At 37.2% G+C, this 16,923-nt stretch overlaps 1 protein-coding gene across 2 annotated transcripts; it reads right to left on the reverse strand.

Annotated features, from left to right (window-relative positions):
• Positions 1–7,344: 7,344 nt before the first annotated feature.
• On the reverse strand, positions 7,345–13,713 carry LOC147861059 (membrane protein insertion efficiency factor). Of its 2 annotated transcripts, XM_087323981.1 has the most exons (5): positions 13,512–13,713; positions 8,945–9,050; positions 8,760–8,855; positions 8,159–8,299; positions 7,345–7,542 (listed from the first exon to the last, which is right to left on the reverse strand). In XM_087323981.1, the coding sequence occupies exons 1-5, from the start codon at positions 13,668–13,670 to the stop codon at positions 7,484–7,486; spliced, it is 561 nt and encodes a 186-aa protein (XP_087180107.1). In that variant the 5' UTR covers positions 13,671–13,713; the 3' UTR covers positions 7,345–7,483. The 2 variants fall into 2 exon arrangements, with proteins under 2 accessions (XP_087180107.1, XP_087180108.1); XM_087323982.1 differs by lacking the exon at positions 13,512–13,713 and having other exon boundaries at positions 8,941–9,078.
• Positions 13,714–16,923: the final 3,210 nt, after the last annotated feature.

Consider the following 16,923-nt stretch of genomic DNA (forward strand, 5'->3'; position numbering starts at 1 on the left):
CTATCGACCATATGATTGCCCCATTGATTTACAATCGGGAAAAGAGACACCATGGGGACCAATCTACAACTTGTCACCACTCGAGTTAGAAGTCCTTCGAGACTATATAGAGGAGAATTTCGCAAACGGTTTCATTCGACATTCGAAATCTCCAGCCGGCGCACCCATTTTCTTTGTCAAGAAAAAGGATGGATCACTTCGTCTCGTCTTAGATTACCGTGGCTTGAATAAGGTCACCCTCAGGAATATGTATGCACTCCTCCTTATCTCAAGTATTTTTGAACGGATCAATGGTGCAAGGTTCTTCACAAAGGTCGACTTACGAGGAGCATATAACCTCGTACGGATCCGACCAGGAGATGAATGGAAGACCGCGTTTCGCACCAGATATGGGCACTTTGAGTATACGGTCATTGCCATTTAGTCTCACTAATGCGCAACAGTCTTCTAGCATATGACAAATGATATATTCCGAGATCTCTTGGATGTTTGTTTGATCATCTATTTGGATGATCTACTGGTTTATTCGAAGACCCAAGAAGAGCATGATTCTCATGTATTGTTAGTACTAAAACGGCTTCAAGAACATGGTCTTTATGCAAAGTTGAAAAAATGTACGTTTGGGTGCAACCAGGTAGAATTTTTGGGCTATGTCATTTCCTCAGAAGGCATCTCCATGGATCCAGCTAAGGTCAAAACAGTGGTAGAGTGGCAAACTCCACGTTCGTTGCGAAATGTGCAATGCTTTTTAGGCTTTGCCAATTTCTACCGCAAGTTTATACAGGATTACTCAAAGCTTGTTCTGCCTCTCACACAGCTTACCAGGAAGGGACAATCGTTCGTTTGGTCTGAAGAAGCAGACATGGCTTTTGAGAGTCTTAAGAAGGCATTTACATCAACTCCTATTCTAGCTCATACTGATCTGGAAAAACCATTCATCATTGAAGCAGACGCGTCAGATTTCACCTTGGGTAGCATTTTGTCACAACAAGGCGATGATGAAAAGCTACATCCTGTGGCTTTCTACTCACACAAGTTTGATGCTGCCGAAATCAACTATGAAATTCATGATAAGGAGCTATTAGCAATAGTGGACTCTTTTACACAATGGAGGCATTTTCTAGAGGGATCTTCTCATCAAGTCACCGTATTCAGTGATCACAAAAACCTTGCCTACTTTTAGAGTGCTCGTGTGTTAAATCGACGTCAAGCTCGGTGGGCCCAATTCCTCACACGTTTCGACTTAAATTACATATCGTCCTGGGAAGCATCAAGGGAAGGTAGATGCATTATCACAACGCTCATAGCTAGCACAATGTCCTGGCGAGCCAACTTTTGATAACCAAAAGCAAGTAATCCTAGGATCGACACGACTGCAAGCAACACAGGTCTTCGGTATGCCCTTGGATTCCCACGTTATTGATACCATACATGGGGACTTGAAGACAGATGCTTTCGCCCAAGCCATTCTAGCACAAATTGATCCCTCTCGAGCATCTTGTTCATAGTCGCAACAACCAGGTACAGACTATCGAATGTCATGATGGATTACTATTCTTTAAGAAACTCTTGCATGTTCCTAATGGTTCTTGTCGCCTTCGAGTAGTCCAAAATTGTCATGACACATATACAACTGGGCATTTCAGTAGTACTAAAACATTGGATTTAGTACAACAATCATTCTGGTGGCCTCATATGCGAAGATTTGTCGAAGATTATGTTCGGACATGTGATATATGTTGCAGGGCAAAGATGCCAAGACATCATCCATATGGTTTATTGGAACCCTTACCAATTCCAAGTAAGCCGTGGCAATCCATTTCTCTAGATTTCATCACAAATCTTCCAGTTTCAAAGGGATTCGACGCGATCTTAACAATAGTAGATCGATATAAAAAGATGGCACATTTTCTGCCTTGTACTAAGGAAATCACTAGTGAAGAAACCGCCGAAACTATCATGCGAGAGGTATGTGGGCATCATGGCCTCCCCGATAGCATCATTAGCGATCGTGGACCCCTATTCGTCTCGAAATTCTAGAAGCATCTCTTCAAAATGCTCAAGGTCACTTGTAATCTCTCCTCTGTTTATCACCCACAAACAGACGAACAAGCAGAACGTACGAATCAAACACTAGAATAGTATCTTCAGTGTTTTCTAAGTTATCAACAAGATGACTGGGCGGATATTCTCCACTTTTCAGAATTTGCGTATAATAACTCTATCCACTCATCGACTAGGGTTACACCATTTTATGCTTATATGGGCTATCATCCCCGATGGTCATGATATAGCATGGTGATATGGCATGGTATGGTTTCAAACGGATTTGAACCTATGATCTTGTGACAAATGGGCGGAAGCCTTACCATTAAGCTATAACTTGTAATACAAAAAATATTATTTCCATTTATTATTTCACTTAGGAAATCCATGTATATTCTAGATTTCTCTGGAACATTCTAGAAATGTCAAGAATATTCCTAAAGCCACTATAAAAAGAGGCACATGGCATTATCAAGAACCAAATCGGTTCAACGCTAGTCTTAATCCTCATAGCTATTCTTGTACTTACTCTTCATATAATATATCACATGTTATCATTTTCTCTCTCTCCTTTTCTCTTTTTTTCTCTTGTGAGTCTCTTACACATTACCTTCCTCTTAGTACTAATCCTCATAGTACTTCCCTTCTCTAGTATTAATTCTCTCTCTGTTTTTAGTACTATTCCTGACAATATCAAAACCTCTTAAATAAATATAAATTCCCAACATAATAAATTGGCGATTTTATCTTCAATCAAAGCTTCCATGTTTCATTCCTAAGGTGTTGGCCATGGCTCATCTATTATAATTGTTTTCTTCGATAAAGGCAAACCTTATTTTATAAGAAAAAAGGTCCATTATCATCACCATCCCATGAATGACAAAATTTGGACATCAAATGGGATACAAAGTTCACACAAACATGCTTAAATGACTCCAAACTACATACACCCAATAGAATGATTATTTACATTGTTGTATCCCACTTTATCATTATTAATGCAAGCATGCTTGTATATTTTTGTTGACTACAACTTTACCACTTCCACATATGCATCCATGCTTAAGAGAGGCTAAGCCTAGGGTCTCCGTGAACACTTACAATATTTTGTTATGCTATGTGTTTTGTTTTTCTATCATAAAAAATCTTCATCTCACATTATCTAATAACATGTCCTTGTTGGTTGCGATAGTAACATGTTACCTTAGGATTTGTCAATGGTTATATTTGCAAAGATCTATCACATCGACTATGCTTTCTAAACCTTATTCATGGGGAGTTGATGTACTTCCTTTCTTCCTAATCCAACATAATCTTCACTAATGCCAACATTCAACTTCAGAACTCTATCCACCATAAGAAACATGGTGGAATTCAAATAGCATACGTATAATCACTTTACTAATTACTCAAACTAACTTGATGATGTTAAGGTTTGAAATATTTTGTGACCATTAGGAAGAGTTAGGCAAGTGTTTTAGTTGTTACTTGTCGAATTAATAAGGTCCAATGATGGAGCAAATTTACCTTGTACATGCAAATGTAGTTTGAAATGACTTTTCAAGAGGTTGCTCGCTTATTTGTACACCCAAGTCATACGTTAGGATGTAAAAGGGTGAAAAACACTAGGAAACATTATGTAGAAGATGACAACACTAAGTATAACAAGGCAGATTACGGTGCCCAACAATACAGAAAAACATCTCCACAAAAAAGGGTTTTGACAAATGCCATAGGTTACTTCCTATGAACCACAAATGAACGGATTGTAAAAGTTCACCGAAAAGCCTTTGTATCATCCTTAATAAGTGGATGATTTGGGGCCACAAACTCAATTATGTGCTTTTGGTGTATATAACACGACCTATAAAATGAGTACAAATATGATGCCTTTCCTACTATTCTACAAATAGAAGAAATGTATGTACTAGGTTAATATGTGGACGAATGGATCGAGAAACAATGATAAATGGATTCTTGCTTAAGTCATACTGTGCAATCATGGCAACAAATTTGTTTGTCCAAGACAAGGACTCCATTGAGGAGCCATTAAATAATCTAAAAGAGGAACAAATTATACCATAATGGTTGTTGGAAAGTCTAAGTATCCATACAATGTGTGTGGACAAGTCTAAGTAGGATAGAGACAAAAAGTGGCGGTAAGCCAAATGACAAATATACAATAAGGTTATCATGTGATGGATCACCTATAAAAAAACATCATTTGGAGTGTCCCAACTTTTTTTTTCTAACTTTTTTTTGAAATTTCTTAAGTAGAGATAGGACATTAATATTTTCATAACCTAGAACTCTATGCAGATTCTTTTTCACTAGTTGCTTTATTCCACCACCAAGGTTTTCTTGATCACCTAAATAGGCTAACATGAAGGATTCTTATTGTGTACTACTTTCAATTAGGTTGGAAGTACCACCACACCTTGAATCTAATGATTCAACCAACAACCCACAATTGACGTTGGATAGAATAAATCAATTGGAGATTCAAATAATCCATTGGCGGCAAAAACCAAGTACAAGACTTGATAGTCTAGTAATGGAATATTGGTACCAATTAGGTCCAATCCGTGCTCTGTGATATAATGTTATCCATCCTAGATTTTCTTCATCACAATATCTATAACACATTCAAAAGACTTGCCAACATTATTATCACTTAATATGATGCGTGGATGGTGCTCTAGGGTCATCAAGTAAATGAAATATTGTTGTTAGCTGTCTAACAAGTGTGTAGGCGATTGAAAGACTCGTAACATTATGTGTAAAATAGGGTGAATAAATAATCATTAAATAGGGGGAGTAAGATTTTAAAGTGAAAGCAATTGTTGATCAATTGGCCAAAAATTAAGATAGTTAAACCTACAAACCTATATAAATGTAACTTGATGTAACAAAGAATTATGGGGTTATAAGCTATACGTACATAGTTGTGAATCATGATACAATTTAATAGAGGTTTTAATGTTATTTAACCCACATCATACAATGTTTTAAAGCAAGTGCCTATGATTCTTAAACTAATTGATTACTAAGTATTTTGTTTCAATTGCATGTTAATTGAGATATTTTTCAAACAATAAATGTATGATTATTGTGGTAAAATAATCTATAATTGTATTCAAATCATATACTATATAATTGTCTTGGTATCCTAATCTTATGTACAAGCATGACCCGGATATGTTGAAGTGCAAACAAGAGACATGGGTTACGGGTAAGAGGTGTGAGAGACATGGATATTGATAAGCTTCTCAACTTCAATTTTACTCAAATATAAGAATATAATTTGTTCTAGTACAATTGTGGTCGTTCCTAAGAAGAATAGGTAGTTCCGGGCATATGTGTTTAATACCACTGCAACATGTGACCCTTTACCTATCCTCTTCATTAACTTCATTGTTTAATTGTGTGTCACCCATTTGATTAAATGGTGTAAATGGCCCTTCCAACATAGCAAATTGTTAAGCTTTCTCCTTTTTACAACCAAGTTCTAGTTGAATGAAAGTGGTGTATAGAGAGGTAACAACTAAGAAGTCAATGCAAGTTTGTTTAAGATAGAGCACCCCTTAGGGGATCCTAACTCCCCCCCTCAATGATTGGTAACATAGGATAACCTTTAGATCTACAACAAGTTGGTGTCTCATAGCAATTGTTTTTGCTAGGGTTGAAGATTCCTAGTGTCAACATAGTTGAAATGCACGACATTGACCCAAAAAGGAATGACAACATGGGGTTGACCCGATTCACTTGATACTTCAATAAGTGTTGTAGGTTGGTGTCTATATGTTTGGACATTACAATTTCTTCCAAGAAAACTTGCATTAATGTCAAGATGAAAAGTTCAAATATCTCTATGATGAGTCATTAGAAACTCATTGATGTGGTTTTTAGTCTAATCCCTTGGTTATAACCCCTAAGCACAACCAAGAAACTATACAATTCATGGTTGGACAACATATCCAAAATAGGATTACAAAAGGGGTTGGAGTAGGGGTTCATTATTATTGTGGGGTCCCTAAAGAGTCCCAACCGGAACACGATCCCGAAGTGAGCCACAACAGACCCAAGAAGCCCCGAAACGACTTGGGACAAGGGGTCACCATCAATGTTGGCACAAGCATAAGGAGTTGGGACCCAAGAAGGGAACTAGTCCCAATCACGGTTCCAGTCCCAGTCCCAATTCCTAAGAAGGGGTTCCACCCTTGGGTTGGGACCACGAGTCCCAAACTGAGTTGGGACTTGGGAAAGACCCAACTCCAAACCCTACTACAAGAACAACAACGTCCAAGTGCAAACGATCAGCCATAGGATCGACCAAAAGACACCTATTGGCCTAACATTAAGAGAGACCAATAGCCACCTCTTGGCATAACAACCACCCCTCTCGGCATAACGGCCACTCCCTTGGCCTATATAAGAACCCTATTCTTTTTTAGCATTCCCGGATTTAGAAACTCTTTGCTCCTTAATTATAATAATGCTCAAGTTATATTAATAAAATCTCTCTTCTCCCCACCGTGTTTTGGGTTTGTTTCGAGACCCCCACGTTTTAGATTCGTCACAATTGTGATGTCATCAACTTTCTTGTAGTTTTTGCCTACCCAAAGCTTCCCATTCCTCTTGATAACAATCAAAATTGGACTAAACCAAGTTATCTTCTTGATTGGCTGAATATATTGAGAGAAGAGAATCTTATTTACATCTTCATCTATTTAGGCTATATAGTTTGAGCTCAATTGATATCAACATCCTTTAAGTTATCCAGCATGTTGATGTCCTTGGTTTGCGACAAGGTGATTATCAATGTAAGTCATTCTGGCTAGGTAGATAACTTGACTTTTGTTATACTCTACCAAAAACAAACAAGGTAATGTTATAGTCGTATGTGGAAACACAATAAGCAACCCAACAACATATTGAATTAAAGTAATGTCTTGCAAATGTTGCTATTTATCCTCTTCATAGTGCCTTTATTTATACATTGATAGATGGAACACGCATGTCCACTAAGAAACATTTGCATCATTCAAACAAAGATTTAAAATCTTCTAAAGATATATTAAGATCCTTCTAGTAAGATCATTAGTTTCCATAGCCAATTCCAATCCTTTTTTATCAATTTCATAATCATGATAACTATTTTCTAGTTTCAAGAGTGCTGAGGGCTTAAAATTAGATTTTGATATTTCTTATGTTTTTTTTTCTTATAGTAAGCCGAATCATACATTTCAACCAAACCTAGGATACTCAAAAAAATGTGCTCTGTAGTAGAGCAGTTCGGAGACATCAAATCATTCATATTTTATCAGTGGTATAAATTACACATGCAACTTCCCACAAACAGCTCATGAGATATATGTTACAAGCATGATAATAATTAGAACAAATAAATATAATTGTTTTTTTCTGATCATAAGACCTAATCAATAGGAGCTTCGCTCTCTCCAAACCAACGTGGAGGATCAAATCCAGATGAACCTGACATATTCACAAAAGGTTGATATTAGATTGAACTTGATGCAATGCCAGAACTTTCTTCAAAAACCTTTGAGAATTTTGACCCACACACATGACATGACACAACATGAACCACCATAGGGATGGACATTTACCATAGATAAGGGCTAAGCCTAGTTCCCTTAGAGAGAATAGCTCTTGCCACAAATGTGGCATCCTATCTATGGATCCACTCTACATTAGTATATGTACAAGGCCACCAAGGGCAACATTCCAAGAGTGTCGATCATTCAGTGATCAAAATGCATTGCGAAACACATTGACAAGACCCAACTACATCTTAAGTCTAGCACTTGTATTGAGCACAAGAAGAGGTGTCCTCATCTTTCCAATGTCTGGGCATAGACCTAGGATTTATCAATAAAAATAGGACTGGGTACTCTATAGTGCATTTCTGTCATATCACACGGTGTGCTTAAAATACCTAAATACTTCATACTATTAATCAGCAAACGTTTTCCATACTGTACAATTTAACAATCTTTCTTTGCAAACAAATACCATGCTATATAATGATCAATTTCACGATCTCATGATTCATAATTTCGAAGCTCTTCAATCATGTGCAAACACTTACCAAAAGGGTTGCATCTTAACAACCTCCACGCGGTTAAAATTGTACCCTTTGTAACTCCATATCTTTGATATGCTTGCATAGAGTATTCACTACATGTTGGCACATAGCGACAAGTTCGTGGTAAAAATGGTGATATTTCTCCTGCAAAGATAAAAACAAAAAGGTATATAATGTTTCTCGCAGCATACTAAATAGTGTTATGCTCTGCTTTGCTTCAAAGTACAAGATCTTGCAGTTGTCCAGAGAAGGTAGATTTGTTTTAGAATTCCTTTCAAAATCAATTTCAACAGAAGAATTGGAAGGTTGCTGATTAGAATAAATCTGATAAAACTTTGGTAATCTGCATGTGATATTTTTTGCATAGAATCATCTCCATGTTTGCATTGAGATTCATCACACGGCTTACAATGTTATGCATTTGTATCCTTCTTGTGATATCCTTTCTATAACACATCCCCATTTCAGACAAAAAATCCCTACAAATGTATAGAAGGTTCTAGAACCTTCATTGATAAAATAATTTTGGCCAAAAAGTAGATAGCTTCTTTTGTATATTAAGGGCTTTACAAGCTATACAAGTTTCCTTGGAAAGAAAACTTACTTCTATAGAAGCTTAAGAGTGCGAGTGCAATTGCAACCCCCAAGCTTCCTTGAATCTCGGTTGCACTCTGAAGTTTGCTACCTTTTTGCAGTTCTTCTGCATAATCATACCCCTGTAGATTAGAAGTTCATTTTATAGAAATTGTGGAAAATAGAAAACAAAGAAAATAGAAGTCTATCACCTGCCTTCATGTTCAATAGGGCTCTTCTCCAAATGTGAGCAGCATATGTTATGTAGCCTTGAGTTCCAGATATTGATCACTTTGTTTGCATGGGGTGTAACTAGCTGCAACTGCATCAGCAAATTTTCATAGCTAATGCCTACAATTTGTATTATTTCACAGTTACCAACCATTAAAGCAATACAATCACTAGAAATCAACATTTCTAGAGTGATTACATGACATATTGTACAATGGACAAAATATTAGATAAGTCTTGTGTTACTTGGGCATTTAATATAAACTTGTCATGTCAACTTTTGAACAGATGCATGTTCTTCCAGATATATTACCAAAATTAAAATTTCGTTTTGATTTCACAAAAATTACTTTAGCTTTAGTGACAAGTAGTGGTATTATGCTTGTTAGGCAAGATGATAACATTTCTTATATCATTATTACCCTCAGTTGTGAAGGTTTTTCTTGAGATTATTTGAATTATCAACCACAGCCTTATCCAGGTTTGGGTATGACGAAATACTAAGCATTAACCAAGACATTATTGACACATTTACCAATCAACAAGACCCTCTATGGTGTCCCTATTCTGTTCCAACAGGGAAAGAGTTCCCAAACACTGGTTATATCCCAATATTGGGATGGTTGTAATATTTTGAGTTGGACTATATTTAATGTACTAGCATTTTTGTCCTGGGTTTGTTTACATTTGCGTGTTCTTGTGTAATCTTGATTATGGGATGTAACAATCGTTATTAGAAAGAGAGAAAGATATATTAACGTCTTCTAAGGCCAAATTTGGCCCATGAGACAATTGGTTTACAACAAAAATGAGTGTTTATCCAATCATCAAAACTAAAATAAAAGAAAATAGCTTAAGCTAAGAGAGTTCTAGTAGTGTACAAAACTATACAAGGAAAGAGAAAGCGATGAAGAGAGTGAATCGGAATCCAAGGCGATCAAGGAGCCACAGAAGGGAGGGAGTCCTGTGGAGATCATGAAAGCGCAACTTGCTTAAATCTTGAAGGAGCAAAGAAGGGAGCAACGCTCACCAAGGAGGAGCCAAAGGGAGAGGGTCGAGGAGGAGGAATCCGACTAAAGAAGCTACAAGCCAGTCCCCCAAGGGAGTACGCACGGATGGGGGAATCCTTAGTACTGAATAGGTGGATCTGGGACATGGAAGGCTGTCTAGAGCAGTGTTGAGTGAGGCCACGAGCATGGGTGGACGTAGTGGGTTGGTACCTCAAGGATGATGCCTATAATTGGTTACTTTTGGTCGAGAGGTGCCCCTTTGAAGGCTGGAAAGATTTCAAGCAGAGAATGCAAGAAAATTTCATCCCACAGAATGAGCCTTTGAGGCTAATGGATGAATGGAGAGCTTTAACTCAAAGAGTTATATTTCTAAATATAGGAAGCTTGTGTTACAAATCGCTAACATTGATGATTGGATAGGTTACATGGGTTTCTCTATGGGTTGCGGCCTTTGGTGAGGAAGGAGGTAGAGAAGATGGAACAAACAAACCTAGAGGAGGCGATTGACGTAGTGGAGTGCATGGGTGATTGGGAGGTGGCCCAATACAAGCAAGACACCATGGAGAAAGAAGGAATCACGAGACCTTGCGATCGAGCAAGGTATGAGGAACCAAGCAAAGCGAGAGAATGAGTCACACCCTCAAAATTTTGATGGACGGACATCCCAATTCCAACGAGGTTGCTTCAAGCGTGGAGCACCACACTTAGCTCGGCTCCCAGTCACCAACTCGCTCCGCTACTTGAATTGCTTCTTCCAATGTTGTTGGCTCTATCTTCTCTACCTCCTTCCTCACCGAAGGCCACAACAACCCATAGAGAAAACCATGCAACTTATTAAAAATCTCAAATGTTAGTTATTCCTAACATCAATTTCCTATACTTAGAAATATAACTTTTGAGTTTCCAAAACTCTTGAGTTAGATTTCTCCATTCATCCCTTCTTTTAAAAGGTTCATTCCATGGAATGAAATACTGCCTAATCCTTTGTTTGAAATCTTCTCAATCTTTGAAGGGGATCCTCCGCTCCACCAACAAGTACTAGTTATAGGCATTTGTCTTGAGGAACTGACTTGCAACCTTCACCCATCACCTCGGCTTCACTCGACATTGCTCTAGATAGCCTTCCGTTTTGTCGCGGATCCATCTAGTTAGCATGAAGGACTCCCTCGTTCCTATGTACTCTATCGGGGCAGCTGGCTTGTAGCTTCCATAATTGTCTTCCTCCTCAACCCTTTCCCTCTGCCCCCTTGGTGAGCTTTGTTCCTTCGTTTTTTCCTTCAAGATTTCCGCCAACTTGGCCAAAGCAATCTCAACCGGGTTCCCTCCCCCTCATGGTTCCTTGATTACTTCTGATTTTGACTCCAATCTACTTTCCTCGATCACTTTTTCTTTCATGGAAGATCTCTTAGAGCTTTCAAGTGATGCTATGAAATATGTAGTTATTTAGGAAAGTTTAATGGACCCACTAGAAGTGGAGAGATGCTAAAAGGACAAAATTAGAATATTACATTGCAAACATCAATCCTGAATGTTGGGTTCTATAAAAGGCAAGAAGCCCTATTGATCATATTCAACCTTACCTCATTACTAAAATGTGTATCAGTTCTCGTATAGCCCTAACACTCCTTTGCACTCGATCACACGACCTAGGTATTGAAGTTGCATTATGGCATCAAAATCAGCCAAATATAAAGGCATGTAAGGTATGCAAAGTAGGGATAGTAGAGGATGAGTATCATTTGCTTTTTACATGCTCTACATATAGTGCAATTCATGAAAGCTATGATGGTATATTAAGAGGGAGTGATAATTTGAGTGTCACACTAAATGGAATACCTAGAAGGTTGAGTTCATATGTGTATGCCTTATTCACACATTGAGACTTGGTGCTTCGAAGTATGATTATCCCTTCTTAGGAAGGAGACACACATCAAGGGAACTTTTGTAATTAGATCCCATGGGTCAATGTTGGCCTCTCTATGGACTAAAAATATTTATCTATTTATTTATGTATTGAGAGTAGCCTGAGCAACACAAGGCACAAGACTAAGGCATCAAAGTGCTTGAAGCAGTTTTGTGATCTTGATGGGTCTAGAGCTCTAGAGGATGTCCCTATTTTGTCCCAAAACTGAGTAGGACTGAACAAGGGACCCAGTCCCAATCCCAAAAGGGGCACCACCATGGTCTGTCCCAACCTTGTGTCCCAATGGGTAATCTCAATGGACTATCCAATGGCTATACTCCGAACAGCTAGTCTGAATGGTCATATTTGGCCTTACATAAGGAGGAGCCATTCCACATTCACTTCATTCTCAAATTCACAAATTTTGCTCCAAGGAGTGTGGTGCTCTTTCTCTCTCCCTCGAATCAGTTTTGGAGTTGTCCTGACTACTCGTCCCGATTTGTCCCAACTTGTCCCAACTCATGTTTTGGTTTTGTCCAAATATTGGGATGGTTGTAATATTTTGCGTTGGAAGATAATATACTAGCATTTTTGTCCCATGTTTGTTTCCATTTGTGTGTTCTTGTGTGTGATTAGTTGAATCGTGATTTTGGGACATAACACCCTCCTTAGGACACATCTTACTAAGCATCTCACATGCATGGATCGACACACAATTTGGCAATTGAATGAAATGTTATCTAACAACTTTCCTGTCATTGCTCCTTAAACTTTCTTGTTATCTAACAACTTTCCTGCAACATTTGTCCCATAAAGGGAATGCTTACTACTAGTGGTATAGCCCATCATGAAATACCTCGCAGACAACCCTAGCTATGATTATCACATGCATATCCCAAAGAAATAGAGCTCTCCAAGCATTATTCATCATGTCTTTACTAAATATCGGCATAACCTGAATTTGTTTATAACGGAGCCAAATATTGACTACAAAAGGGAAAATCCCAAAATGGTCCGTTCCAAGTATGATGCCCTAACATATCCAATAGAAAGAGAAGAAAAAAGATCTCAAGCAGCACACCAAACACAAACAAACACTGGAAGCACTAAAACCTAAACTATAAACACTGAAACTTAAACCATGATTTTATCCTGAGATCCAACCAAAACATCATTGCTTGGTACATATCGTTTTATGGATTCATTTGAGAAAATTGATATGTTCATATGTTACATGGATCTAGATTTGATTTTATTACATGCTATTTAATGAATGTTTTGATGGAGTTACAATAGACAATTAACTGTGAACATTAATCCGCTACTATGAGATTTGTACAAAGAAGCTTTCAATGGTAAAATATTTGCTTCCTGGACACAATATTTCGGCAATTTAATGAACTCTTTAGGTTTTTCTGTTACATTACATGTTTAATATCCATCTGAATATTCACCAAAGTGGAATGGAATAACAGTTGGATTAATCCTAAACCATTTACTCTTTGACTCTAAACCACATTTTACATATATCATATATCATATATCATATATCAGATGCGCTAAACCCTAAAGAGGGTTCATGGAAAATACAGCTATGGATAGAAATTTACGCCAAAATTGGGACGGATTTAACGTTTACCTGTGTAGGAGGGGGTCGATGTATGGCTAGATGATGAGCAGCGGGAGTAGAGAAGGTTCCTGGGATGAGAGAGGAGGCATGGAATTCACCATAGATCCTCTTTGATGACGACGGGGGAGAGCGTGTGGTCACTGTGCAATGCATTCTCTCTGTAGACATCGAACAAGAACTCAAGGAAGGATAGAATGGATTCTTAGCGCTATTTATGGAGCTCAACAGACAAATACGAATACGAATACAAATACAAGTACGAATACACATACAAATACAAATACAAATACAAATACAAATACAAATACAAATACAAATACGAATACACATACATATACAAATACAAATACAAATACAAATACACACACACACACACACACACACACACACACATACATACATACATACATACATACATACATACATACATACATACATACATACATACATACATACATACATACATACATACACACACCAACAAACCGTGGTGTCTAAATACCTCCAAAAATTGAAGAGGGCAAGTGAGGGAATTGCGGAGAGGGATGGTGCATGTCGCTTAGCCTAGGGCAAATGCGATTTGCACCGTCCGATGTGGGGAAAAAAAACTCGCGAAGAAATCGTCACTTACTGGGGAGCCCGACTAGGAACCCCACTCATTATTAATGAGCACTGATTATAAAAACCCTGAATCACTCATTTTGAACCTATTTTGAAAAGAGAATTTTAGGGTATTTGGATGGAAGAATCAGAGAGGAGCACCACTTTCTGCCAGCGAGCACTTCCTAACCACCTACATTCAATTTGCAAAATGAAGGAAATAATAGGTGTGTATTTTCATGGTTATTTTTATTTTTTACATCGTTTAGGGTTTCTTTTCATTTACATTTGATCACATGGTTCCATATTCTAACATGGTGAGAGACTTAATTGTTCCATTTTTCAAATGTATCATATAAATGCATTGTAACAGTTATAATTTCAGCATCAATATGACGAAATGTTGAGGAGGAGCCCAATAGTCTATTGTGACCTGTTGAATAATCCATCGACGGTCAACTTGAAGACATTGGGTGATTTGATGATACGTCATATCTCTACTGTTGCAGCCGACCATTGCATCATTAGCGACGAGCGTCATCATGTATTGCATATCCTGACCCAACCCAATGGGGCAGATTGTGGGTTTTACATGATGCTTATAATTTGGATTATGGTTGAGGAGTTCATTCAAGGAATCTCTGATTCAACAGATTTTGATGTGGAGCTCCTTCGAAAACGTTGGCAAAATGGGCATGCCGAATTTTGGGCTTTCCCATATATTAACCGAAGGAAATGTTATACTTTGTAACATAAAATATATGATATCGGTGTATTATCAAGCTTTTTTGTATCAATTTTTTGTAACAATGTTGTAAATCTTTTTAGTACGTTGGAACCAAGGCTGCCAACCTTTTTTGCATATTGTAACCAAGGCAACTTGAATGATCGTGGCCTGTTGTAAATGGTTGATTTTGTAATATGGCATCTATACGTCTTGTGTATCTTCTTCTTGCCTCTTATTTGTAACATGGATGTAAAGCTTGTTTATATGAAACTGTTTGTATATAGGCTGATGAGTTTTGATTATGTTCAGAGGATGGAGTTTTGATTTTTCAGTTTTTGTATGCAATGGATTTTGTTTAGAGGATATGATTAATTGACAACATGAGTAATGCAATGGAATTACTTATGATACACTCTTATGCCAATGGATTTACTTATGATCTACTCTAAGGGTGATGATCTACTTCAGTATAACCAAAACTGATGATGATGTATATGGATTTTGTAATATCAAAATCAATATTTGAATCTCATTTTGGTTGTATCTAACTCAATGTGGAGCTACATTTTTTCTCACATTGCTATATTTCTTTGTGAAGCGAACATAAATCACAACTTTGTTATGTTATACATGTAGTTGCATTGAAAAGGCCATCATGGTAATATCTCAATGTTCTTATATGGATAGCCATTGATTTATTATATGGATTTTGGGTGTGTTAAACCAAGGATTTTCTGTTCAATGCTAAAAAAGGGTCAGAATTCAATCTTATAGACAATCCTACAAGAATACTAATATATGAGTTCAATACATGCTAAACTTGTCCTATTATCATGAGATATTGTAGTTGAGTAATGGTATAAAAGAATGAAACACTTCTATTGAATTCAGGTGTTAAGAGAGAATGGAGTAGAATAGAATCTATTCTTATTTTCCATTCAGCAAATTCCGATCTATGGGAGCAATTAAACATGTCATCATATATGTGATCCCTTGTGAAGGGGGTTTGCTGTTTTGTAGTTAAAAAGTGTGTGAAGGTAATTAATGTGCTTATATGCTCATCCTTCTTGGTGGGATTTGAGTATCATGCTTCTCTAGTACGACATCATACTTATTGCATCCGATGAGCATGTGAGAATGATATTCACCATCCACAAGGTTTTCTATGCATACCTTGTATATATTCAAAATTGGGTAGTATTATATTGATACTGGTACTCTAGAGGGATGTATGTATGGAAATTTATTTTTACACCCTAATATGGAATCTTTCATGTGGAATTGAAATGTTATAAGTGCCACTATTTTTTGTACTCTTTAGTAGTTGTTTGCTATGTCTATTTAACCTTGGAAATTCCAAGTGGTGTCCAATGCTTCCTACAAGTTTGAAAATGTGTTATTGTGTCATTTCGTCTTCTGTTGATTGATGATCCATAGGTAGTAGTATTCCATGGTAAAAAGTCAAAGAACCAAGAAAATGCCCAAATTATGAAAGCTAACTTTACATGGAACATGAGTGAATGAGTGAGTTTGAAAATGTGAATGTGTCATTGTGTCATTTCTTCTTGTTTTGGCTCATGATCCATAGGTAGAGTATTCCATGGTATAAAGTCAAAGAATCAAGAAAAAGCCCAAATTACGAGAGTTAACTTTACTTGGAACATGAGTGAGTTGCATATTAAAGTGACAATCAACATAGCCCAAAATTCAAATGGTACGAGCTAATTTTACTTAAACAAAAGTGTTAAGGGCAGGATGCGGATTAGAAGGATCATAGGGTAAAAGATCTACAATTGCAAAAGACAAGAATTCATCACGTTGTAACTTGTAAAGAAGAGAATTCAATACCACTATTACGACCCTTAAATGTAAATGAAGTGTAAAGTGACTAACCAAATGTTGAAACCCTAATAAAGAAATTAATCGAAGAAGAAAAAAAACCAAAGAGAAAGAATTAAAAAAGAAGGATTTGAACCATAAACCTAGCAAAACTTAAGAATAACATTAACCAATGCCCTATTCATTTTTATTTTATTATATTGGTTTTACGTTTTTGAGAGTCGGGCTCCAACCCAAAGTTGGTCGGGCTCCTAG

Source organism: Azolla caroliniana, unplaced genomic scaffold (assembly GCF_043228905.1).
Source record: "Azolla caroliniana isolate FFs.n. ecotype wild unplaced genomic scaffold, voAzoCaro1.0.p SCAF_8, whole genome shotgun sequence".
In the NCBI taxonomy this organism is placed as follows: domain Eukaryota; kingdom Viridiplantae; phylum Streptophyta; class Polypodiopsida; order Salviniales; family Salviniaceae; genus Azolla; species Azolla caroliniana.

What these genes read in the sequence shown, in the direction of transcription:
- LOC147861059 (XM_087323981.1), bottom strand. Translation starts at nt 13,670, where the DNA reads ATGTCTACAGAGAGAATGCATTGCACAGTGACCACACGCTCTCCCCCG. An exon ending in ACTCTTAAGCTTCTATAGAA is followed by an intron (nt 8,300 to 8,759) that starts GTAAGTTTTCTT and finishes TTATCTTTGCAG; the next exon opens with GAGAAATATCACCATTTTTA. An exon ending in GTTAAGATGCAACCCTTTTG is followed by an intron (nt 7,543 to 8,158) that starts GTAAGTGTTTGC and finishes TGAATATGTCAG; the next exon opens with GTTCATCTGGATTTGATCCT.